Source organism: Glycine soja, chromosome 7 (genome assembly GCF_004193775.1).
Source record: "Glycine soja cultivar W05 chromosome 7, ASM419377v2, whole genome shotgun sequence".
Lineage (NCBI taxonomy): Eukaryota > Viridiplantae > Streptophyta > Magnoliopsida > Fabales > Fabaceae > Glycine > Glycine soja.
This window is the reverse complement of record NC_041008.1, coordinates 3,922,970-3,948,579: the sequence shown is the minus strand read 5'-3', so window position 1 is coordinate 3,948,579 and position 25,610 is coordinate 3,922,970. Positions and strand designations below refer to the sequence as shown.

General features: G+C 30.7%; 3 protein-coding genes across 3 annotated transcripts; 2 read left to right on the top strand and 1 right to left on the bottom strand.

Moving 5' to 3' along the window:
- Positions 1-1,996: 1,996 nt before the first annotated feature.
- Positions 1,997-8,377, top strand: LOC114418235 (uncharacterized protein C630.12-like). Its single transcript, XM_028383479.1, has 13 exons — positions 1,997-2,137; positions 2,667-2,732; positions 2,890-3,068; positions 3,958-4,093; positions 5,619-5,715; positions 6,218-6,277; positions 6,364-6,464; positions 6,635-6,675; positions 6,782-6,839; positions 7,039-7,113; positions 7,184-7,341; positions 7,430-7,696; positions 7,843-8,377. The coding sequence occupies exons 1-13, from the start codon at positions 1,997-1,999 to the stop codon at positions 8,090-8,092; spliced, it is 1,629 nt and encodes a 542-aa protein (XP_028239280.1). The 3' UTR covers positions 8,093-8,377.
- A 9,304-nt stretch (positions 8,378-17,681) lies between these two features.
- Positions 17,682-20,929, top strand: LOC114418233 (probable RNA-binding protein ARP1). Its single transcript, XM_028383476.1, has 6 exons — positions 17,682-18,181; positions 18,297-18,450; positions 18,841-18,973; positions 19,070-19,118; positions 19,633-19,852; positions 20,615-20,929. Exons 1-6 carry the CDS (start codon positions 17,981-17,983, stop codon positions 20,653-20,655), a joined length of 798 nt encoding a protein of 265 aa, XP_028239277.1. The 5' UTR covers positions 17,682-17,980; the 3' UTR covers positions 20,656-20,929.
- Positions 19,802-22,457, bottom strand: LOC114418234. Its single transcript, XM_028383477.1, has 2 exons — positions 21,964-22,457; positions 19,802-19,886 (listed from the first exon to the last, which is right to left on the bottom strand). Exons 1-2 carry the CDS (start codon positions 22,367-22,369, stop codon positions 19,858-19,860), a joined length of 435 nt encoding a protein of 144 aa, XP_028239278.1. The 5' UTR covers positions 22,370-22,457; the 3' UTR covers positions 19,802-19,857.
- Positions 22,458-25,610: the final 3,153 nt, after the last annotated feature.

Genomic DNA, 25,610 nt, shown 5'->3' with positions numbered 1-25,610 from the left:
ATTTTTTATGTTTTTGAAATGAATTATTTTAGTTATTTTTATAATCTTTTGTTAGAAACGTTAATATTTTTGTTAACTTTTAAATTTAAAAATGATTTAATGTCACTTTTAGTATATTATGTTTCACAATAATTTTATTTTGGTATATTATGTTTCAAAAGTTTTATTTTGATTCTTTGTATTTTTAAAATATATTATTTTAATTTTTTTAAAAAAATTATTAAAAATGTTATTATCTATCAACGTTTTTAAATTTTAAAATAGTTTAATTAACATTGCAATAACTAAAAATCATAACTATCTTTTTTATTTAAAAAATTAAAAAAAATACTAAGTAAGGGAAAAAAGATGGATCTAAAACCACGAACAATAATAATTTTTACTCTTGTATTATTATTATTCTCTTCATTCAATTTAAGCATTTAATAAGGATATAATTTTATTTACCAATTATTCTCAAATACAATCGATAAAGACTCTTTTTCCTTTCGTCCCTTCGCCTCTTGTCACCAACCCAAAAAGACTATTGTCTCACTCCTACTTTCGTCTCTATTGCAGCCTCCCTATACGAGCAAAATTACCTCCTCACTTAATGACGACAACTATCTCATAATTGTCGCCAACAATAACGCAAAGAAGAAGACTAACAATGTCCAATTATGGATGAAGTTTGATTAGTCGGACCGATCAGAATCATTTTCCAATGAAAACACACTGTTTGATTCCTCTTTGTGCTGCTCGTGCTCGTGTTCGCCTAGCTCAATTGTGGATATTGAATAAAAAATCTTCTACTTGCCTAACCCAACTCTGTGCGACAATGGAAGTTTTGCTCATAGACCTTACAAAGAGTCACATTCTAGTTTTCTCGATCAGATCTGAGTTAATTGATGAGTAAATGTCATGCTTCTATCTTTCGTCAAAGATAATTCTTACTCCAATCTCTCTTGCTTTTTGTTTCCAATAACATAATTGTATGAAATGTTTTTGTTTTTTAGTGATGAGTATAAGAATTTTCGATAATTTTAGCGAGATTATGTGTTGATATTGATCAATCGGTGTGATTTTATATTTTGTACCTTCTCATATCTATAAGAGGTTGGAGGAAATGATAACATTTTTAAATGATGTTTTTAAAAATAAAATAAAAATAATGGAGGTTTTTAGTTGACATTTCGTAAAGTTAATTATTTTAAAAAACTTAATATTACTTTTGGTTTATTATATTTTGCCATTATTTTAATTTGTACATTAAATTTTAAATATTTTATTTTGGTCTTTTATGTTTTTAAAATATATCATTTTGATTATTTTTTTAAATTTAAAAGTTAACAAAACACTAATATTTCTAACAAAAAATTTAAAAAATAATCAAAACAATACATTTTCAAAACATAAAAGATCAGCCTAAAACTTTTAAAACTTAATGTATGAAAATGAAATAATTGTAAAATATAATAAAGAAAAAGTAACAATAAGACTAAATTAAGTCCAGAATAAAAAAAATTGATTAAGTGACACAAACAAGCTCTCTAAAATGAAGAAAATATTATGCATCTTCGATTATTTGGGAAACTCAAGAAAAAAAATAAAAAAAACATATTTATACGATACTTACTTTTTTTTTTCTTTTTCGTAATAATTAAGAAAATAGTAGATAAAGAGACAAATATTTTATTTTTCATTTTATCATTATTTATAAAATAATATTCTGATCCTTTTGGTCCCAGTAAAGCAAAAAAAAATTTAAAAATTCCTAGTTAAAGATAATTTTCTTCTTTCTTTCTTACTTAGTACATTTTTCTCATACATAACAATTTTTAAAAATAATTATTTTTTTTTCATTTTTTCCTACTAATATCTTTTCTAACAGTAATAACTAATAATCAGTAGCATGATCTGATCGTGTTTTTTTTTTTTCTTATGCAGAATCTGATAGAGTGTAGTTTGCGATGAGTGAAGCAATGAATCATTGATTTGATTCGTATCAGCATCGGTGATGAAGCAACTCGAGTTAACTCTGTTGCTGTGCCTCTTTTGGGCACTAACCCTTCTCTATGGTGAGATGTTCGCTTACTGGGTTCCGCCCATCTTCACCTGTTCCTGGCCCCATCTTCTCCGCACCTCTTCGTCTTCAATGGTAACTATAAAGTCTTCATCTTTTCACTGTTTTCATTTCTGGGTCAGTCTCAATATTTTGCATTCTCTGCACTTCACAACCAGAACCAGAAGAAATCTCTTATCTTTGTTGGATTTTGTTCTTGGGGTGGGGAATTCATGAACATTGAAGATGTATCTTAAAAAAATCACAATTATAACAATAGTTATAGGTTTTGTGAATTATGAAATTTAAGGCAGTATGGTAGGTTGGTATATTCAAATTCAAAGATAAATGTTTTTAGTTTCTACCAAGGAATGTGGGGAGGTTATATGCTGGATCTGTAAATTTTTTTTGTAATTTTTTTTTTGTTGGAGTTTTGTTGAATGTTGAAAAGTTTGAATGTATGATGATTCCTAGCTGCCATAGCTGAAAAAGGTGAATGGAATCTAAGCCAGCATGATTGTTTCTTCTACAGAATATTTTAAAATGTCTACATTACAATAACAATTTCATATACTAAACATAAGAAAATGTATAGCTGAGCTGATTTTCTGATTTTTGCTCGCAGGTTGAAACAGACAGCGGGAACTATCAAGCTGATTATGTTAAAGTTGCTGTTATCGCAGATCCACAGGTGAATATCTCTTCTCTTATGGTTATGGGCATACATATGTTTGTGAAAAATATACCTGCATTGCATATACCTGTTTATGCAGTTCTATATTAATGTACGTTTCTCTGGATGTGCATCACTCGTATCATTTAATTTATTTTTTATTTAAACATAACAGCTCATGGATAAAACTTCTCTCCGTCTTCCTGCAAAATCACTTGCACTGGAACTTGTGGAATTCTACACTGATTTAAACATGCGTAGATCATTCGTTGCATCTGTCCTGCCTTTCAAACCTGATGTCATATTACTTTTAGGTGATTACTTTGATGGAGGTCCTTATTTATCAGATGAAGAGTAAGTCCTGAAAATAAATATTTCTATTTGCTAATTTAGCTTTTTACAAGTTTATGGTTAGTTTTAATGTTATCTATTATGCCATGTATAATTTTTCCCATTAGCTTTTTCCACCTAGGATTTGGAACTCAATATACACCTTTCACTTCAGAAAACAACATAACCAAAGAGATGGTAACATTTTTTGGGTTGGAACTTGGATGTCGATTCTTCTTTTTTATTTTATTTGGTTCTGAGGAAGATTTTTTGGACAAAAGGATCAAAAGTGAAAAAAGAGTCATTTCTAGTTCCTCTTTATGTTTTTACGAACTCCTAACAAATCATCTGACTGAATAAACTGAAAATTTATGTATACTAGACACTAGTCTTTGGTACAAAACTTGAGCATTATGCTGAAACCCAATCATCAAATGATTCTTTGGTGCTTAATGTTAAGTTTTAACCCTTATGTTATGTTTTCTGAAAACCTTTATTTCAATTTTCAATTGATTATTTAGTCATTAATTACATAAAAAACTTCGTACCCCATTGCCCAGAGGCTCTTCGCTATGCGAAGGTATGGGGGAGGGATGTTGTACACAGCCTTACCCTTGCATATGCAAAGAGGCTGTTTCCGGATTCGAACCCATGACCAACAAGTCACCAAGGCACAACTTTACCGCTGCACCAGGGCTCGCCCTCCATTAAATTTAGCTTAAATTTCCATAATTGTTAAAAACAGGAAAAAATAGAAAAATACAGCCTAGATTGCTGTAGTCAACTTTTATTTACACGATTGTATGCTAGGGAGCTCATCTATCTTTAAAGATTGTTTCCTTTGGTTGTATTTTCAGCATGTTCACTCAAATTTCCTAATATGAAATTCTTTTGCAATCTTTTGGATGGACAGATGGCAGGAGTCTTTCAATCGCTTCAGGCATATCTTTGGTTTGAATGCACAAGGAAAATACACAGACATGCCAGTTTACTATATTCCGGGAAACCATGATATTGGGTATGAAAGTCTTCATTCTCTAAAGCCAGAGGTATTTCAACATGCTATAGCTCAACTTTTGATGCCCAAGGTCCAATAAGTATAAGGTTGCTTGTATTGTCATGTATGGTATATAGCTATGAGGGAGTCAAATGCCCAAAGACATTTGAGATTGTAGTCATGGTTACATTGGTCTCAAGACCCTTATGAATGAGAAATTACATTGTTGTGCCTAAGGATTGTTGATATTAAAAGGGAAAAGAGTACATAGACCCCTTAAACTTTAGCTCGTTTTCAAATAGATGCCTTGAACTTTATTTTCATCCCAATTATTCCTTTAACTTTTTTATTAAATATTAATGCAATAGACCATTCTATTAATTTTTTGTTAAGTCACTAGTATGAACTACTAGTTACTTAACACGCCTCCTTGTCTCACATTTTGTGGCAAGACTCAGTTATTGTTGTGATAGATGCAACACCAGCCACAGTAGAATTGGTTATGGCAGAGTTGCTACAGAATCCAGAGAAATATGGAGAACCTAAAGATTCAGATATTGCATAGCTCCCTAACCTACATACTGTTGTAAAAGAAACCCTTAGATTTGCACTTAGCTAGCAGCCCCCAAAGGAATCCACAAATCAGTGGCTGAGTTAGAGATATGCATCCTCAGGGTACCCAAAGATGCACAAGTTCTCATTAATGTATGGAGCATGGGAAGAGACTCAAGCATTTGGACTTACCCTAATTTGTTTCTATTAGAAAGGTTTTTAGAGAATGAAACGTGACTTTGGGACAATGGAAGAGGAGAAAAAGATGACATTGAGTTGTGTATTTGGTCTTTAAAATCTTTTTCTTTTGTTATTTTTTAGACTTCAGAAAGATAAAAATCAGGAAAATGTTTTAAAAATAATAGTAAAAAAATGAACAGTTTAGATTTAATCTCTATGAAGGGTTAAGATGAGTTGTCCGTCAGTGAGTTAATGGAAGGTTAATACTAGAAGTTTAAGAAATAGTTGGGACAAAAACAAAGTTCAAGGTATCTATTTGCAAACGAGCTAAAGTTTAGGAAGTCAGTATAATCTTTTCCCATTTTAAAATTTGGACTTATTGATGACATATACAGATTGCTGATGGGTGCAATGAGATTTTGTATAAACTAATCTCCATGACACTTATATTATTGATATTAGAAGATGAATGTAAACAAAACATGGCAGATTTTCATTGTAACAATGAAACACATTTATCTTATGTTGGTTGTGGATGTCACAGAAATTCTTTAAGTTGCCTGATAATTGATTTTGACAACTGTAAAATTACATTTGGCATTAAAATATCTCAGATACATGTCTTTTTCATTGTGATTCATATAAAACAAGCTTTAAAACACATCTTAAAATTTTCAGAATACTTTATAAAGTGCTACTCTAGTTTTTCAGTTCAATTTTACATAATTCACAATCTAATTTAAGAAATTTGATGAACATGTTTAATAGTTTTGCACTTTCTATTAATTGTTTTCTCTCCTTTGGCTCCTTTGCTCTTAACTTTTTTTATCATTACATGAGTATAGGTTATCCGACGCTATGAGGAAACATTTGGGATTAGGAACTACAGATTTACAGTTGGCAAAGTGGATTTTATTGCTGTTGATGCACAAACTCTGGATGGTAAACTGGGATTTGCCTTATATATCTGTCATGTTTCTTAAGTAGTGATGCTGTAATTGCCAGTACTCTTATTTTATGGTGCCAAGTCATCACACTTGTATCATTTTCAGCGTAATATGTAATCCTTATGTATCTGACTTTCAAGTTTTTTCATTTGATCAAACCATTCTCTCTCTCTCTCAGCTTTACCTGTTGGAAAGTTGCTTTTGTATCTGGTTGCTGCCTCGTTCTACCATGTTTTGCATGGAACTTATTCCTCCTTCATGCCTTTTAACAATGACTGTTTCTCCACTTGGATGAGGCTTTCTTTATGGATTATTTGTTTCATTCTTTGACAAAAGATTATTTCTTAAGCAAGCAATTATAGTTTAACTATTTAAATATCTAACCTAATTTATATAAATGAAATAGTGTAAATTTCAATCATATGCTATATATACATGTCACTGCTTGGGGAATTTTGATAAAACTGAAAATGCTGAACTAATTATGTTTTCTACAGGACACCCACAAAATCATCTGACTTCTCAAACTTGGGATTTTGTGAAGAATATCTCTGCTGGTATGAACTGGGCTATGAAAATAGTTCATTGTTAGGTTGGATAATGTGTCATATTGTAATCCTTATTTCTTTTTGTGCTTTACTAGATGATGTGGTTCATCCAAGAGTCTTATTGACACATATTCCTTTATATCGACGTGATGATACGTACTGTGGTCCTGATCGTAGTTCCCCAATTATCAATCAGGTAAATATTAATTCAGTTTCTTGAAATGAATCTATAGCAAATAAGCATATTGTATGTAGTATGGCATTGGCCATCACAATAGTGTGGTGCAGTGGGTTGTGTCTGAAATCTGAATGTTTTCTTACCTTCCATTCTTGAAATTTATTAACAAACATTTCTTTAATTTTCAGAGGATACGTCACAGTCTAAATGGCAATACTAATGATATATCGTAAGTTACTCATCTTTCAAACCATGTGGATAACATGAAAGTTGCATGAATGATGAGCAAGTAGCTCACAGATGCTGAGTTTTGGTTTGATTTTTGTTACATCCAGGTATCAAAATTATGTTTCTGAGAAGTCATCAAAGTACTTACTAGATACAATCAAACCTGTGAGTCATCTACTTTCTGGACTGTTGTGCATTTCTATTCTAACCTGATATGGATGCGGGGGGGAATCTATGATGGGTTTGCTGACAATTTGCTGTTTAATTTATTTGGTTTTAGGATGAGTGAGAACATAGGGGAATTGAGAGCTGGGACTATAGTGAGGGTAACTGCTTTCTGAATTAACAGTTTTGGTTTTGACAGAAGCTTATTTTATCTGGTCATGATCATGATCAGTGCACTGTCAGTCATCAATCTAAATCTGGGCCTGTAAACGAGGTAAAAACCTGATCTTGCCTAAACAGTTTCCTTGAGTGTTTGGACAAATTTAACTGACAGTAGTGTGCAGCACACCCTAGGTACTATAAGTTGGCAACAAGGAAACTTGTATCCTTCTTTCATGCTGTTATCAGTTGATAACTCAACTCATCCAAATGCTTCCATTCCTAAAGAGGCTTTGTTGACTCATCTATGTTACCTTCCCATGCAAACACACATTTACATATGGTAGGTATAAAGTGATGTGAATATAACTTTCACCTGATCTTTTAAATCAGCTTTTTTTTAATGAGTTCTGTTGCATTGTAATTGTCAGGTATATTGTGCTATTTATTCTGACCCTTCTTGCTGCCCTATTTTGGCCAACAAGTGGCACGAGTTTCTGGCATCAGTGTTGCGGCTTATTTGGCTATTGTAAACAACTAATAGCTTGCATCTTTTCTAGAAGCGAAACGAAAGAAAAGGATGAGGACGCTAACTATGAATATGAGATGATGTGGGATGCAGAAGGAACAATGCATCTTGTAAAGAAAACCTTGAATGCATCTACTGTAAATTCAAATGACCAGAGCTTAGGGGAAAGGTAAACTTTGGTTTTCATATTTGTGGCAGTTCAATCCTGTAGAAGTATTATGTTTGATTTATCATGAAACTTAATTATTCCTATCTCGCTTACACACTGAGGACAAAACTTTAGCATCTTGCTTTTTTTTTTTTATCTGCTGTCAGGGGTTACGTTGTGATGCGAGCAGCGGCTAGAAAAAATACTGCTCAGGAAGGAGATCTCTCTGTGAATGTGGATATGGCTTCAGGCATTGGTCTTGATCCTGTAGCAAAAATGCCTCCCAGAACGGGCAAATCAAAGACAAAAATTATAGTCCAGAGATTGATACGCACACTGCGAATGCTTACTGTCATTTCAGCAGTGAATGTTCCTCTTTACATGATGTTGCTATTCAAGGATTGGATTGATAAATAGAGATGAAATTCCTATCAGAGTGATATCATTCAGGTTTTACACTCACTTTTTTTAAAATGATAATTTGTAGATCCAATTAGATGTTCAAGAAGGTAATTACCATCAACATGATGTAATTAATCATATGTTGATGCTTTTGTATGTTTACATGGTAGCTTGAAAACTCTTTTAATTATTCATGGCATGGCCATGATCATACAATATGAAGTATAACATGATTTTGTCAGTTGAGTTATTCTATTACTGTTGAGATTTCCTCTGAAGTCTGAACTCTTGTTATTTGCAGAGTTTGCTCTAAAGTTTACATAGCAGTCATTTAATTTCAATGCCCATTTTCATTTTGTTTATTTATTTTTTAATACTGCCTTGTCTTTCGTATCAGTAACAAGGAATCTCAACTATATTAGCTATCCATCATAAAATAATGTAATCGGAGGAATCGAGATACGAATGCAAATATTAACAGCTATAAGTATTAATGTATCATATTGTATTATATGTAGCTAAGACGTGTATTGTATTACCGTGATAAGCCTGAGCTATAATAATAGCCTCAGGTATGCGGCATGTTCGCTGTTATTGAAATGAGACAACTTTCTCAGTTGCTAAACTATGTCATAACAAATATTATGTGGATATATTAAGTATTATATGCCTCATCTTAAATCTTATACTAATCCCACAGGATTCCTCACCAAAAATAAAAAAATAAAAAAATCCCACTTGATTGCTTACATGGAATTAAATCTTATACACCTATTAATATATGCATTATATACAATGATTCATCTTTTGATTGTCTCACCCGCGCACACATTGATTTAACTACTATTTAGCTACATTAAAACCTTCAAATCATGAATTAATGCTACTACCAATGAATTGGTATAGTTTTAAAAGCAATTGTTTGAAGCTTTTTATACAGTTTTTTTACCAAACTTTTCAATTATCTTAGATGAGATAGGGCACTGAGTATAAAAACTGGAGTGTACTGTGTACACAATGAATTGGTATAGTTTTAAAAGCAATTGTTTGAAGCTTTTTATACAGTTTTTTTACCAAACTTTTCAATTATCTTAGATGAGATAGGGCACTGAGTATAAAAACTGGAGTGTACTGTGTACAACAGAATAAATCTAACCCATTCATTACATGTTAAAATTATTAAATATTAAAATAAAGGAAGGGTTAAGGATTTATCCAGTTTTTGAAAAACTGGAGATCTATTTCGAATGAGATACGTGTTTAAAGCCACCTTGATAGTTTTGCTATAGATTGAAACCTTACTTGATTCCAGCATGATTGGTTTTAATAACAAAATAAAAGTGATCTCTTTAAAAAAAAATTACCACCTATGCATATGGGTTTTATTCTTCTTTTTTTTTTTTGGCAAAGTCAAACAGGTGAATCAATATAGTGTGATAATTAAACTAGAATAGATTTAAAAACATGAGGAGAAAGAGGCAAATGATGCATGTAAGCTAAGGAGGAGTAACCGAATATGAAAGAAGTCGTTGAAGGGAATGAAGCAGTATGCTTTACTGGGATCGATGTGACCTTTAGTACTCGATCATGTCTCAAACAAGGTTATTTTCGAAGGAGGATATTTGTGGAAAACCAAAAATTAACAGAACCTTTTCTTTTATATGATAGTTTTTCATCTGAGAAATTTTGGTTCTCCTTTAGTTTCCTTTTTTTTTTTCAGCTTCCCTTCCCTTATGATTTTTTTGTATGTTTTCTGAGAATTGAAATTTGCAATTTGTTTTATCCAAAATAATACACACGAGAAACATGCATTTCTTTCTCTTTTTTAATCCACTAAATTCATTTTACAAAAGATCATTACATAGTGCTGCAAGTGTAGAACAGTTATAAGAATCAAATTTTGATACTTGATAATGGACATAGTGTAACACATGAGGATTTGGTTCACCAACTTTGCTGACTTATTAAAAGACTAATTATAATGGCAAAGACTTTATCTTCACAAACCTCACACGGTGAAGGACTCATCTGGGCCATTCTGAAAATGTTGAAGCAAAAAGAGCATACGAGAGATTCGTAACAATAGCATTTTCCTAATTAAAAATGAGATCTACATGACTTACTTATTTTAGAATCAACTACTAGTTCATGCTTGGTTAATTGGCATGTTGCACCTAAGATCTTATGTTACGAAATTGCAATAACAAAGAACATGGATCAAGAGATATGCTTGTCCTTGCAGGGCCAGGCAATATAATGCAAATCTAGACTAGCTAGAGCCAATACATTTTGTGTTGTCAAATCAACCTTTCGTCAAACATTCCATGATGCCTCCAGATAAGTTGTCAAAGCATCATTTTCACTTCACAATCATTTTAATCAAAACCTCTCTTCAGTATGTTTTGTGTATGCAGAGTGAAATTGCACCTATTTTCGTTGCTCGAGTTTGTTAAACCCCACCAACATTTTATATATTGTTGACTATGTGGTCCTTTAAACAAGGTTAGGACAGTGAAACCTTTGTCCCCTTAAGTAGATTCATTCAACCCAAATAATAACTTGAATTAGTCTATGTTTGGTTTTCGATTTGAGAAGTTCCAATCTTAGTTTGGAAAGTAAATTCATTTTGATGATATGTTTGATTATCCTATAGAGTACGTTTACACATGAAAATTTTGCTTGAAAACTTAGTTTTGAAGAAATAAGTCTTAAGTTGTTTTTGGAAACTCAGTTTGTAAACTTAAGTTAATTTGATTCAAATTTATGTTTGTAAACTTTAATCCAAACATGCACTAAGAACTAAGAGTCTTTGGACAAAATGCTTGACCCTAGCCCTAACTCTATCCCTCATATTCACATGAACTAGCCATTATAATATTTCTCAAGATGAAGCAACTTTATTATGAATAACGGTTTAGGATTTTACAACTTGTCTTCCATGTAACATACAACATTTGAGTTTCCCTTATGTATTTTTCAAGCTAGCAGAGGTACCAAATGCTAGTTATTAAGTCATAATGTCATTAGTCAAAGAGAAATATATGTAATACAAGAAAAAGGGGCTTGGTATAAGTGAAAAACGCTGAAGTACTAGGACTACATTCCAATTATTCTAGCATCAGCTAAAGGACGTTTAGTTAATCATCAACTCCTTGCCAGATTCATATTGAGGAAAAAGCAGCACTGAGGGTGTCCATAAAACTCTCCTTTCCCCATAAAAACCCATTGGGCTTTTCCAAATGGGTAAAAAAAAAGAAGGAAAAAAGGAGACTAAAATGACAAACCCACAGTGAAGCCCAACCCAACTGTGCTGGCAGACCATGCATGGCAAGGAGCTTCCTTCAAACAAAGATGTCACCACTTTAGAAGATGGTAAACTTTATGACATATATTACACATATAGCTAAAGAAGACCAAAAAGAGAGTGAAAACAAGAGTGGTTTTTGTGAACTCAATCATCTCCTTGAATATACCAACAAAGTAGCATGGTGGCACATCGACGTAGGATATAGAGACGAGCACGTTGCTCCTTCACCAAAGAAGCACACTTGCTGCTAATCCCATATCCCTTTCTCTTTGCAGGAACCTTAGTTCCTTGCTTGCACTTGTTGTAGTTTAGAAACTCAGCCATGGATGCTTATATGGTATGATAATAAAATATAATGCAATGGTAGCAATTAAGAGCCTTTTCTATTTTCTCAAAGGGGAACCCCTAAAAAAAAGGCTTGCTACAACCCTGAGGAACTATACGTGGGGGCTACAATATGTATATATAAGCTAAGGCATTACGCAAAGGTTGACTAGGTGGAGTAAAATGGAAGTGATTAGGTGAACGTGGGCAAGCTCGAAAACTGAGGGATTTGCAGCCTTTAGGGGTTTAAATTTCAATGAAGTGAAGGGGGAATGAACGTGGGCGTTGGTAAACATTTTTTTTGTTGATGCAATAAAATAATGTGCTACTTGTGTTACCGATGTAACTCGGAGCTTGGTGGGGTACAAAAACAAGGGGGGGGGGGGTTAATTAGAAAAGTGGCAAAGGTGAGCATGAAAAGAGGGGACATTGGTTTATAATAATCCAGACAAAGCATTGAGTGGAGTGTTCAGCCACGGGAACATGCACCCGGCAAGGTTACCTCAACTCTGAGGTGGGTTGGAGGTTTTGTTGGATTCTATCTTTGCCTCACGTTGCCAAGTCCCAACAACATCTTTCTTTCTTTTTTACTTCAAATTATTAAGGCAAATGGCCAGCTGTTTGATGAGAGATTTTTATCTATTAATGATAGTTTGTTAATGGGATGAATCTTTGATTATGTTTATATGTTTGGATTTCATCTTCCGTGTTTTGTTAGCTAGTCATGTTGAAGAGATAAAACATTTTTTTTATCTGTAAATCTTAGTTTGTTAGTTTTGTTAGAATTCTCAATTGTAAAAATTTGAACTCGCAACCTCTTCCTCTTCCCTTCTCTATCAACCGGGTCAATTTTATATTTCCTGAAGAGAAAAAACATAACCGTTAAATCATGAATTAACTAACACAAAGTTATTCTAGTTTAATTAGTGATATCAACTTCAAGTCTTAAATATGTAATTGTATTGTTACTCACAAGTCATAATAGTTCTATGTGAGTCAAGCAAAATTGTCTCTTATAAAGAATGTTTGTGGTCTATACAAAAAAAAATACAAGTTTTTATCAAATATAAATATTTTTCTCTTGTTATCATAATCATGCAATCCAATCACAAATTTTATATATGATAAGTTTAACGATTTTTACTATAATTATCTTGACTGGAAATCATACCAAAAATAATTTACGATTGATTACATTTTCATTGTGCAAGTTAATAATTAAACTCATTATATATAATAAGAAAGAATTCAAGTTTGATACCTTTGCATTGACTTTCCCTTGTTTACTGACTTTATCTAATCTATTATTCCTTTGTGAGATTACATTGATGATCCATTTTCAAGTGTCATGCAAAACTAAAGGGTCATCTGGAATACTTTTTGTTTACTTATCCTATATATGCTCATGTGTGAGTCACCGAGAGAGAGAGAGAAGATATGCAAATCAGAATCAGTAGATGCTAGCTAACTAGTCAAAGTAGACTCTTCATTTCTGGTGGAAGTTAGATGACTGGCTTCCAGGTACCAGCTTTTGATGATGTCCCCAAGAGTTTGGATTCCAAGTGTAATATATTGAGTAAGATCTTTTTAGGAGACAAATTTTTACCTATATTTGATTTGGTGCTGGTTTCTAGATTTTTTTTCCTTCTAACTACACATAAAATTGAACTTAGTCAAATTAAAATGGAAAATGTGATATCGATCTTGATCTAGAAGATATGATTCCATTTTCCAATCGGTTAATTGTACAAATTAACATATCTGTGTTAAGGAAAGATAGAAATAAAAGTATAAAAAAAAACGTGTTGCTTGAATAAGTATAAACAAGAAGGGGGGGAAAACATTTCTATTAGCTAGTTTGAATGAGCAAAATAGCGGGTGGAAATAAATAAATATATTCTAAATCTCAAAACTTAAAAACACACCATCAAACATTTTTTTAACTTTAACAATTTTTCAAATAAAAACATTATAAAATTATTAATCGTTGATTTGATATCATGTTTGAATCGACACTTTGATGACTTAAAAAGATATCTACAAACCAGAGTCATAAGAAAAAGTGTCATAAAATTATTAATCATCTTTAACATTAAATAAGAAAACTAATTTTTTACTTTATTTTAAAGTGGGTTTTAATATCCAAAAAAGCCACATTAACCACTAATTTTAGGAAATCCAAGCTATTAGCTTGTGTAAAATGTGATTTATAAGCTTATCGTTAAAGTTTTTTTTGTTAACAAATTGATATCTCTTATTTGGTGGAGTTGATAAGTCTTCTTCAAAGTAGCGTTATCATTGGTTGAAAAGAAAAAAAGAGAGAAAGAAAATAGGTAAAAAATAAGATAATTTTACAAGTTGTTTAGTAAAAAAAATGAAAGAAAAGAAGATTATTAATTATTTTTCTCTTGTTTAGTTTAATAGAAAGTAAGAGATGCATATAAAATTACATAAATATTCTTAATAAGAAGAAATATGTTAAACTAAGGGTACTTTGATCTATTTAAAACCAAAAAGTGAAAAAAATAATATCAAATTGACCTTAAAACTCCTCCATCAGTGATTATTGCTCAAGTCTTGCAGAATTTATAGATTCCCACTAGAAGAAATTCCTAGACTAAGGTTAAGAGGAACAGGGTTGGGAGAACCTAGATATATCGATTTAAATTGACCTTAAAACTCCTCCATCAGTGATTATTGCTCAAGTCTTGCCAAGCCCTTGATCCAATGTCATTTTGAAAGAAAGGAAAGCAACAGGGTTGGGAGAACCTAGATATATCGATTTAGTAAATTAAGCTCATGCATGTAAGAGGGATTTTCCAGGACTTGTTGGAGGGTGACAAATAAATTATTGTAAGTACTATAACTATAGTTTTATCTATTAAGAAATTATTAAGGAATCAGGATATATAAGGAAAAAGAGATAGAGTTTGTACCTTTAGTCGACTCAAAGTCGTATTAGTAGAGAACACGGTGGTCCTAGTGCTGTTTGGAGTTGCAACCGCACAGGGTTCAATGCTTAAAGGGGTTCAAAAAAAAAATTTAATGTAAGAAGGAAAAAAATAATTTCTTTGGTAAATTTCATTTTGTCGATTTTTTCCGAAGCCCCTTAATTCTTAAGTTTAAGTTATTCATGTATTAAATCATTGGTTCAATGATACTAAGTTTGATCTTTTAAAATAAAATCTATACTAAGTTTGATCTTTTAAAATAAAATCTCAAATTTAAATAGTGTGAATGAAAAATCGTAATTAAAAGAAGATCTTATTAAAAATAATTAGATTTTTCAGACGTGGATTAACCATTAATAAAATTAAAAAATATTTCACATCAACTTAAATAAAAAAAATGTTATATAAGTTGCACCAATATAAATTTGTGCATGATATTTTCCTCATTATATTCATAAAGCATGCCAAAGATTTAATCAAGTAACTATTCCTAATATTATAAATGTGATTTTAATTACTTGTCTGAGTGTATATTATAAATATGCGATTTATACATGTGATTTTACTTGTATATAATTAATAATTTATATATTGAAATTTCTAGAAGATTCACAAGTTTTTTATGCATCTTAAAAAAATAAATTTAGTAAATAATTAAAAGAACCGGCTAGGATGTAACACTAAAGCATAAGAGACCCACAACTTTTAGCAATCAATCTAAATTTGGAAGGAAAGATGAAGGTTGTTTTAAAATTATCCATTTATCCTTATTCTTGTACACTTCTCTTTTGTTAGAAATATTTTATCATTTTATGTATACATATACATTTTTTTTATTTATTCTACTTTCTATACAAATAAACGAAACAAAAAAAAATATTTTATTTTCTACCAAATAACCAAAAATTTATCTCACTTTTTTTCCTTTCCTTTTCTTTTCTTCTTTTCTTTCACTTTCTAGATGTGCAATAGAAATGATTGGATTTTAATATAGTTGAGATTTGGGAAGGGAAAGAGCGAATTATTTTGCTTTCCTCATCAATAAATATATCTTTTTTCAATCAATAAATACTGTTAAAACTTAAAAGTCAAAATTGTCACATCGGTTGCCTAATGGGCAATGGCTACTGCACACTGAGCCAAGAGCCATACCAAATTTGTGGGCTTAAGATCGGACCCTAAAAGCTCATCTTAGCAATGAGATTGGGCTGAAAAAGAACAGCATAGTCTTGGGATCAAATTGGGTCGTGAGTGCTGGAGTAAGAGAACGTGGGTCAGGAAGGAATGTGGCTACTTCACATTGTTCCTTCTGCATCCCACATCATCTCATATTCATTTTAAATTAAATTTGTTACCACAAAATCTCATCCAATAATTAATTGAAATATAATTGAAGTCTTACTTAGTGTTGATTTAAAGATAATGATAAGTACTCCATAGTCTTTTTCACATTTCTATCAATATATAAGGAGGAATACTTGATTAACTATTGATAAAAATGTGAACAATTATTTAAATAGTCAAAGATTAAAGAAAGATTAACTTGTTTAGAATGATTCACCATCATAGACATTGTTGAATTTAGAGGGTTAGAAGTGCATAATATTAAAAGGTGATTATGGATAGTCACAAGAAGAGATTCACATTTCTTATCAAAATAGCTGGCCACGGTCTATATCACGTTTCACTGCATCTTTATTCCTGGTAATAGAGATGAGACAGCAATCATTGAATTGAATATATAGTTAGTTGTTCTTTCTCAATTTGCTGACTTAATTCATAGACACAACGCCTTTAATTCTGCATATCTCTGAAGTAGTGGAACATTCACCTCGTCTTCAATTAGGATACTAAATTCAACCAACAACACTAGAAGATTTCAAGTTTAGATATTTATTTGATATTTTTTTAAGCTGAAAAATATTATGATGATGTCTCACAAATTCAAAATCTAAAATGTGAGTTTACTCATTATGAAAATAAAGTATAAATTGTGTGATAAGTTTTATTTTTTTACTTAAAAGTAATTACTAACAATAAGATGAGAGAAAAAAAAGAGTAGATCGAAAGAAAGAAAAAAGAGAAGAGTAATTTTAAAAATATATATATATAAGAATTAGATTATTTTTTTTAAAAAACTCCTTTAAGCAATTTTTGTACACATTTTTTTTTCATTTCTCCTATAAGAATTAAATTACATAGACTTTAAAAGATTTTCTGATATGAAATTATATATTTAATCTTATTTTTTTCATATTACAAGGGCATAAACTGGGGACATTCACATACAAGTCGGTGACAAGGCTATTATCTGATGTTTGTTAAGAAAAACTATATTTACTTCAGTGATTTTTTATCACACAAAAGAAATTAACAAGTGTGCAAGACATCAAAAAATAATTTGTTTTTTATATTCTTAACAAGATAGTATCCTTGTCACTAGTAAAACTATAGTTTCCCTATAAGTCAAGGGTTCCGACATTGGAAATTTTCTCTAACTAAATATAAGTTAAATTATGTACATATACCCGAAAAATTATTTGATGATCCAATATTACTATAGTTTCAACTAATTTTTATATAATATAAAATCAAGAGTTACTAATTATTTATTATAATTTTTTTTACCGACTTATTTATTGTAAATTAAAAATATAAACATGTCATATAAATATGGACCGAAATCATAAAGAAGTAGAACTAATTTGTTTTATCTTATTTTTTAAAATAAGTAATTTTTTATTTTTTCTAAAGAAGAAAATCTTATTTATCACATGCTTCTTAAAAAAACATTTATATAGAAATATTTTTTTTTAAAAAAAATTGTTAAAAAAACTGACCTGTTTAGTGGTTGTCTAGATTATTTAACAATTTTTCCTTTGTAGAGACCATTGGGTTGCCCTGTTTTTTTTTAATCTTTGGACAAGTAGTATTAGCACGTGTCTTAAGCATATTCTAACTCGAAAGTCCAGCTAGCTACACGGAATGGTGGAGAATTAGAGAGACAAAACACAGGCATTAGCCATATTAGGAGAAGTGAGTGATCACGTTGATGAAGCTCTAATGCCTCATCATAGTCTATCTGTCTTCCGTTTCTATTCTCTTCTCATCTCACTCTCTTTCCCCATCCAGCTCACTCTCTTCCGTTTTCTTCCCTATAAAATTAACTCCTTACCTTCCTCCAATTTCTCTTAATCAAACTTAACGTGCACTCAACCACAACATTCACATTCATCACAACTCACCTCACCCAGCTAGCTAGCTTCATAAGGTTAATTAGATTTTTTTCGTGGAAACAAAGATCTCAATACTTGTGATATCATGACGATGATGAGCAACAACAACAACAACAACAACGTTGGAGAATTTGGAGACACCACTCTGACTAAGGTTTTTGTTGGGGGCTTAGCTTGGGAGACTCCGAAGGATGCCCTCAAAGACCACTTTGAGAAGTATGGTGAGATCCTTGAAGCTGTCATCATTTCCGATAAGCACACTGCCAAATCCAAAGGCTATGGCTTTGTAAGTATATATATATAAATATACACTAATTAATGCAACTTAAATTAATTGATTCGTTGATGCTAAATACTAATAATCAATTAATGTTGTAATCTTTGTGGTAAATATATAAAAGGTGACTTTCAAGGAGGCTGAGGCTGCCAAGAAGGCTTGTGAGGATTCAGCAACTCTCGTTATCAATGGCCGTCGAGCAAATTGCAATCTTGCTTGCCTAGGTGCTCGTCGCCCAAGGTCTTCTTCCAATGTTTCACCACCTCCACAACCACAAGGTACTCAAATTAATTCATCTTCTTTTTTAACTACTTTAGTAGAAACTATACACGTATTCTTCGTTAAAAATAATTTTTCATATGTGGGTTGGTCCACATGATCATTAATTTTAAATAGTAATTACATATACAAGACTCTATCTGGAAATTACTTACTAAATCAAAAGTATGCAGCAACCTCACATTAGCTTATCCATAAGTCATTATTATATCTAAATCATTCTTACTATCAATTAAGTAACTATATGTATATGGACTGTAACATTTTCAGTTAATGTGGAAAATCATTTTTAACTACACTGCTTGAGTGATTAATTAATCGAGTTTAATGAATGGCCTTTTGGTGATTATGAACATCATGAAGGTCTAACATTGTGATGCTATTCGCAGGAGGATCAAACGGTGGAGTAGTGAAGAACAATGCATCAAGCCCACCAGTCATCAATCACGTGCAGCCATATTATTATCCAGTGAGGACAACTGCTGCTCTGCCATTCCATAATCACACTCTTCCTTTCTATGGGTATGTCATGTGATGAATTCAAGCCGTTGTTTTTGTTTACTCTATTAGACTAATAGAAGTAGCTTATATACTTCAATTTCTAATCTTTTCATTCAGGTATGCGCCTACCTACATTGTGACGGACGTAAACTACAATTACAATCAGGTAAGGTAGTTTTAATTTGTTTGAATTGGTCCATTAGTTCATCATTTCTAACAAAAAAAATTATCAGAAAAAAATTAAAAACAATATTTTTTTAAATTTAAATATATTTTTCATACCCAAAATATATTTTTATTTCAGTTTACTGCTTAAAAATATTTGTTTTCATTTTTCTTTCTGACATTTTTTTATTTTTGCTTTTGGTGTCTATGATGGTCTTGATTTATTAAGTAATAATATGATAAATTAATAGAATATCATATTATTATTTAAGTGATGATTTGATAAGTTAATCAAATGTCATATTTTTAATTAAAGGATTTAGACTAATGATAGTAATTAAAAGTAAAAATTTAAAAATATCATGTAGTCAAATTAAATAATTAAAATTAAGAAAGAAATATATTATATGTATAAAAAATATATATTAAGTCTTTTTTCTATAGAAAGTAAATTATTACCATTTATTTAACTAATAATGTGCACTTTGGTCTTTGGGGATGCTTTGCTGGGACAGAAACTGTGCTACGGTAGCGGTGGGACCTACATGAATGGGCAGCATGTGTACCCGAGGCAGGCTATTGTGGGTGCCAACACACTGATGCCAATGTACCCTCTTTATCAGTATCATCATCCAACGGAGACCATAGGTGTACCAGCTCCAAACTTTTATCCAACGGCATCATGGGCCCCAATGACCATCATGTCCAAGCCATCGTCTATCGTTCCTCATACAGGTGCGTCACATGGTAACATGTCCGTTTCTTTTTACTGTACAGCAGTAACATAAAACTGAAATTAAAATCTAAGAACTTATATAAAATTAAATAAGTTTAATTATTCTGCAAATTCGTGAATTTTTATTAAATTTTTAATTGAGTCTATGAATTTGTATTTATTTTCTAATTATGTCCCTGTATTAGGGGCTTAATTAAAAAATACAAGACTTAATAAAAATTAGTTGAAAAACTTAATTAAAATTTGTCAAATAATTAACGATCGCAGATTAATATAACCTATAAAATATCCAAGTTCTTTATATAGTGTGTTAGTTCCATGTGTATTTATATATTATTCTTTTCACGTCTTTTACTTAGTTTATTTATTTATTTATCTATTCAAAGTTTAAAAGTAATTTATATATATTATTTTAGTGAGTGATTTATCTTTTAAAGAGAAACAAATAAAATGAAAGAATAAGGTAAGATTCTATAATTCTTATTGAATAACACTACACATGCATGTAAATATACTTTTGACCATATAGTTATATCTATTGTCATTTCAATTTTTTACTTGCAACTTGATTCTGCTGTATAACTCACATGAGGTCATGTTTCGTTTTTATTATATGTTTGTAACGAAGAGGGTTATATATATAAAAATCTGCTAAAACATGTTATCGGAACCGGTGGTACTTTGAAGTTTGAATTATTCTTTTCTCTGTTTTGTGTGTGTTTTTTTTTCAATAACTTATTAAATATGAACTTATATAACAGGTACAGTTGGCACAGGTGAGTGCTTTAAAAGGGTTGTCTGAGAGGAGCTTGGTTGGCTAAATAACAGCAGAGGGAGGGAAAATGGTGGTGGTGGCCGCACAGAGCAACATTATTATCTGATCTGTCTTGGCTTTACTTTCCTTTTTTTTTGTTGTTGTCTTTAAATATTGTTTCATTTTTAGTTGTTAATCGTAGGCATTTTGTTGTTGATGAGATTCTTTCATTCTCTTTTTCTGTCTAACATCTCAGCATGTGCTGTGCACAGTTACATTCAGTTGAAATTATCGATTTGTTCTCCGGTGTTGTAAAGAAAAATATTTTTTTTCAAAAGACTAACCTTAATTTTTAATTTGTAAGTAGGAGTAATTTAAACTCATGATTTTTAACCATTAATTAAGTCAATCTTATAAATATTCATGTGATTAATTTTTTTAATTCTGTATATTTGGTTTCCTTTGGGTTAACTATTTTCTTAAAAGTAACTAAAAGGTCTTTTAATGTTAAATGTCATTTACTTAATTGGAATTGGAAGAAGAAGAAAAAGTGATTAGGTGATATATAGTCACCTTACTCATATATAGCCATACTCATGTACAACATGCTTTATAGAATTATACCTGCATCTTAGTCATATACAGTATAAGATATCATTTTATCATTAAAAACATGTTTGGGTTGATGCGTTGATTCCATGAAACGAATCACAAAAAAAACTATAAATAATAGCTTTTGTGTCTTTTTGTTTTAATTTGATAGAAACTTTAGTGGTAATTTGTTGAACAACATGCATGTGAACGTATATCAAAACATGCCAATTGCCAATCATGACACGTGCAAATCACATGCCGCATAATGCACTAAATTCTTCTTCGCCTCAAAAAACCTACATAATTTAAACCAGTTCTATCCACTCAACCACAGGAAAAAAAATTACATTGACACACTGAGGTTTTGCCACTGATACCCCTCTCATTTTTATTCTCACACTAACTCTTCTTAATTCTTTGAAATACATTACAATGACACCTTTTATTACCCAAGAAATATATTAAACCATGCACCCCTTTAACAGAGTTATTCTAAACATTAAAAATGTTAAAATAAATAAAGTATTAACTATATGGAGTCATGATTAATCCCAAAAAACTTCAGTTGTTAGTGTAATTTGCTTCAAGATTAAAAATATAGCATCATGAGACCCTAGAAAAAACAATGTGATGAACTAATTTCCCACAACACATCCATTTCTCAATTTGGAACTTATTTGTATGAATATTTTGGGAGTAAATTATAGCCACATAAGGTGCTAGTGCAACCAAGTGAACCAACAAATGAGAAGAGGAAAATACCTTGAATATTTAAATTCCCTTTATTGGTTGAAGGCCCCAGCTTCCAATGCATCAATTCTGATTCAAAACTTCTCTTTGCTTGAATGTTGAAACTGGAAAAGGCGCTGGAATTGGCTTCCCGGTCAAAAGATGATGTTCTTATTTTGATATAACTGATATCAGCACAAGGTTGTCCTATGAGATACTTCTGTGTAGGTGGAAGGTCACAATTCTCAATATGGTTGAGTGATTTGCGCGAAATAAAGCAAGCTAACTCATCTCTTTCTGTAGTTCTCCACCATGGTTGTGCCTTCTCAACTCCAATCCATGAATAATCAGAATCTAAGTAGAAATCATTTGTATGCTTGGACATTAAACAACCAACAGAATCAATCTGCATTGTCTTGTGTTTAGACATCATATCCATTAGTTGAAGATATGCTTAAGAACATGGTGGATTCAGGGTAAAGCAACTAAAACTTTTGAACTTTAAGGCTACCAATATTTGTTATTAGTTTCTTAAAGTAAAACAGGCCACACACGTTGACTAGAAGGTCTCATGTATCACTCGCTCTTTTCATTAAAGTAAAAAAAATAACTCTTAATTTTTGCTTTAGGCTTGTTGGATCGGTCCTGTTTTAGAATTTTCATTGTATTATACGCCTCTAGTATTCCTTCCATAGAATAAATATAGTCATGGTTCGCATCACCAAAGTTACTAGCCTCTTCTTTACATGTTTTTATATATTTACATTATTAACATGCAAATTTGTAACTTCATCGTCTAATGCATTTAACTGTTCATATGTTAAGCCTTTTTGAAAGCCATTGCTAGGTTACAATTACAACCACCATATTGTGTCGGGTGTTATATTGGAAAATGAAGATTTCTGGTTAAAATGGGTGATATCAACATGATCAAATTCATCAGTTTTATTGCAATATGCATACATCCAATGTAAAGAAAATTAATAAAAAAAAAGGTTCTCAATTTTACTCCAACATATTTTGCTTATTAATGATTTAAAAAAATAAAATAAAAAATTGTTAATAAATACAAAAGTGGGAAAAGAATTATTTTTTTACCTTATTTTGACAAATTCATATGAATTTTACAATAAATTTACTTTTTATATATGTTTTAAACAGATTTATCTTTTTTACTATTCATTTTTCAAATTGTTTTTGTGATGTCCATTTAAAATAATGTCCTATAATAATTACGTTAAAAATCAATTTTAGCCCAATCAAATAATTCATTCTACCCACATTTATTAATACTCACCTAAACACAAACTTATCAATTGGCACTAAGACAACGCCAACATCACGAGTGACTAGTTTTCTCTCTCATGTTCAATGAAGTCGGAGAATGGACTTATTCACACACTGTGTAATTTTATAAATATTCTTTTTTACAAATAACTATTTTAAAATAGTGAAAGTAAATAAATAATTTTAAACACCAAAATTATACCAAACATTAATGCATATGTGGTCCATCCCAACAAGGGAAAATAACATTAGAAAACTTTGCTGAAAATATATAAATAGAAGTGGGAAGAATCGCCATCATCGTTTCTTATCATCCCCGTTTACCACTTCACCCTCCAACTGAAATTTTCAAAAACTTACACATTACTTACTAATGTTTTTTGGATCTAGAACTATTGCAGCACATGTTAATCAAAACAAAAAACAAAAAAAAAAAGTCTAGTTTCCACATTCTCTTGGCCAGCGTGGAATATATCAGTGAGAACTGTTTTTTATATATGTGTGACCAAAGTCCTTGAGATTTTGATAAATTGAAGAAAAAAAATTGAGAAGAAAGTTAATAACAAGAAAGAAAGAGAAAAACTGAACGAAGGAGATCTATACCACTGACACGTGGGTAAAAGAGGCAACATCAACTAGTTCCTCCAAGCCAAAATTGCTGGCTAGAACATCTCGAACCACTGTGTCAAACATGATTCCTTATTAAATTTTTTTTTTACTTTAAGCATTGCATTTTGTTTTGCATATTCATATTATTTCTCAATTTACCATAAAAATTGTATAGGGAGTTATTCATCACTTTTTGGTGTGCTTAAAGAGGTGATTTGTTACTGATAATTGTAAAACATATATCATTTTAAAGAAGATTTAACTATTACAACCACTATACATAATTATTACTATTTAAGATTTTTAGTGGTGTTGTTCAACTTTAACAATATTATAATTTCATCATTCATCCATAATAATTTGTTTTTATCCCTAACGTACCTCACAACAGATTTTGTACGACCAAGAACTTAATCAAATTAGCACAGCCGTGGTCAATCTGCGCAATTAATCACATTATTAGGATCTTATAAATAGCGAGTTTGGGTAGAATAATCTTATCTTGCTCTAATTTTCTTTTGGTAACAAATAGTAAAAATTAGAATATATGATTTTAAAGATCTATTTTTTAGAACCATTATAGTTAATTATTGTGTTTTAAGATTTTCAGTTGTGTTGTTCAACTTTAACAATATTGTAATTTCACCATTTATCCATAATATTTTTTTTACCTAATGACTGAACCTTCTATTTATTTTTTATTTTTTTTGCCAACACCTAATCATCAATAGAGGGTATTAATGAAGTCCATCAACCCATTCACCCCACAAAATTTTGCTAATGGAGAATCTAGATTGAGACTAGTCACTATGCCATATATAATTCCTTAATATTTTTTTACTTTAAGTATTCTTTTTTTGTTTTAAATATTCATATTATTTATCAAATTATCAGAGTGGTTGTTCGACACTCGAAGAACTCGACAAGATATATGAAGTCACAATTGATATTTATATTGCTAGTGAATTATCTTCTTCACATGGGTAAAAATTATAGAGTTGAGATTTTTGTTACTCATAATTATAAAACTATGTATGATCTTAAAGAAGATTTGACTTTTACATATTTAAGATTTTTAGTGACATTGTTCAACTTTAACAATATCATAGTTTCACCATTTATTCTTAATAATTTGTTTTTTCCCTAATGTAGGTTATAGTAGATTGTGTATGTAACATCAAGATTTTCTACCACCATGGATGTGATCAAATTAGTACAACCGTGGTCAATATGTATCACCAATCACATTATTAGGTTCTTATAAATAACAGGTTTGGGTTGAATACTTTTATCATGCTCTAATTTTTTTTTCTTTTTTGTAACATATGATATAATAAAAGTTAGGATATATTATTTAAAGAATATTTGACTTTTCTTTTTGTTATTATAATTTTCAATTGTATTGTTCAACTTTATCAATATTGTAGTTTCACCATTCATCCTTAATAATTTTTTTTTTTTACTAATGACTGAACTTATATTTTTCTTTGTTTATTCTCCTTCAATGGTAGAAAATTTTGGTAGCTAGAGTGACAACAATTACACATATTAAGCACTTGATTGTTCAATTAAAGGGGAGTTGGGCAAACCTTATAGTTGACCGATGTTCCTAGATGTAAATCCATTTAATGAGTTTATTTTTTGAGGTTCTTGCAATTTGTGGCAATTTTTAATTGTTAGAAAACATAATCAAATGTAATAATAATAATAAAATCATTGTCATGTCATTATTTAGTGATCAAAATTGACAAAAAAAGTACTAAAACATATGATGAAAAAAAAGT

Bases quoted from the DNA above. Each gene is read 5' to 3' on its own strand.
- LOC114418235 (XM_028383479.1), top strand. From the start codon at position 1,997: ATGAAGCAACTCGAGTTAACTCTGTTGCTGTGCCTCTTTTGGGCACTA. The intron at 3,069-3,957 runs GTAAGTCCTGAA...TTGGATGGACAG, and splicing joins CCTTATTTATCAGATGAAGA to ATGGCAGGAGTCTTTCAATC. The intron at 7,114-7,183 runs GTAAAAACCTGA...AGTAGTGTGCAG, and splicing joins AATCTGGGCCTGTAAACGAG to CACACCCTAGGTACTATAAG.
- LOC114418233 (XM_028383476.1), top strand. From the start codon at position 17,981: ATGACGATGATGAGCAACAACAACAACAACAACAACGTTGGAGAATTT. The intron at 18,182-18,296 runs GTAAGTATATAT...AATATATAAAAG, and splicing joins AATCCAAAGGCTATGGCTTT to GTGACTTTCAAGGAGGCTGA. The intron at 18,974-19,069 runs GTATGTCATGTG...CTTTTCATTCAG, and splicing joins CACACTCTTCCTTTCTATGG to GTATGCGCCTACCTACATTG.
- LOC114418234 (XM_028383477.1), bottom strand. From the start codon at position 22,369: ATGGATATGATGTCTAAACACAAGACAATGCAGATTGATTCTGTTGGT. The intron at 19,887-21,963 runs GTATTTTCCTCT...ACTGCTGTACAG, and splicing joins AGGGAATTTAAATATTCAAG to TAAAAAGAAACGGACATGTT.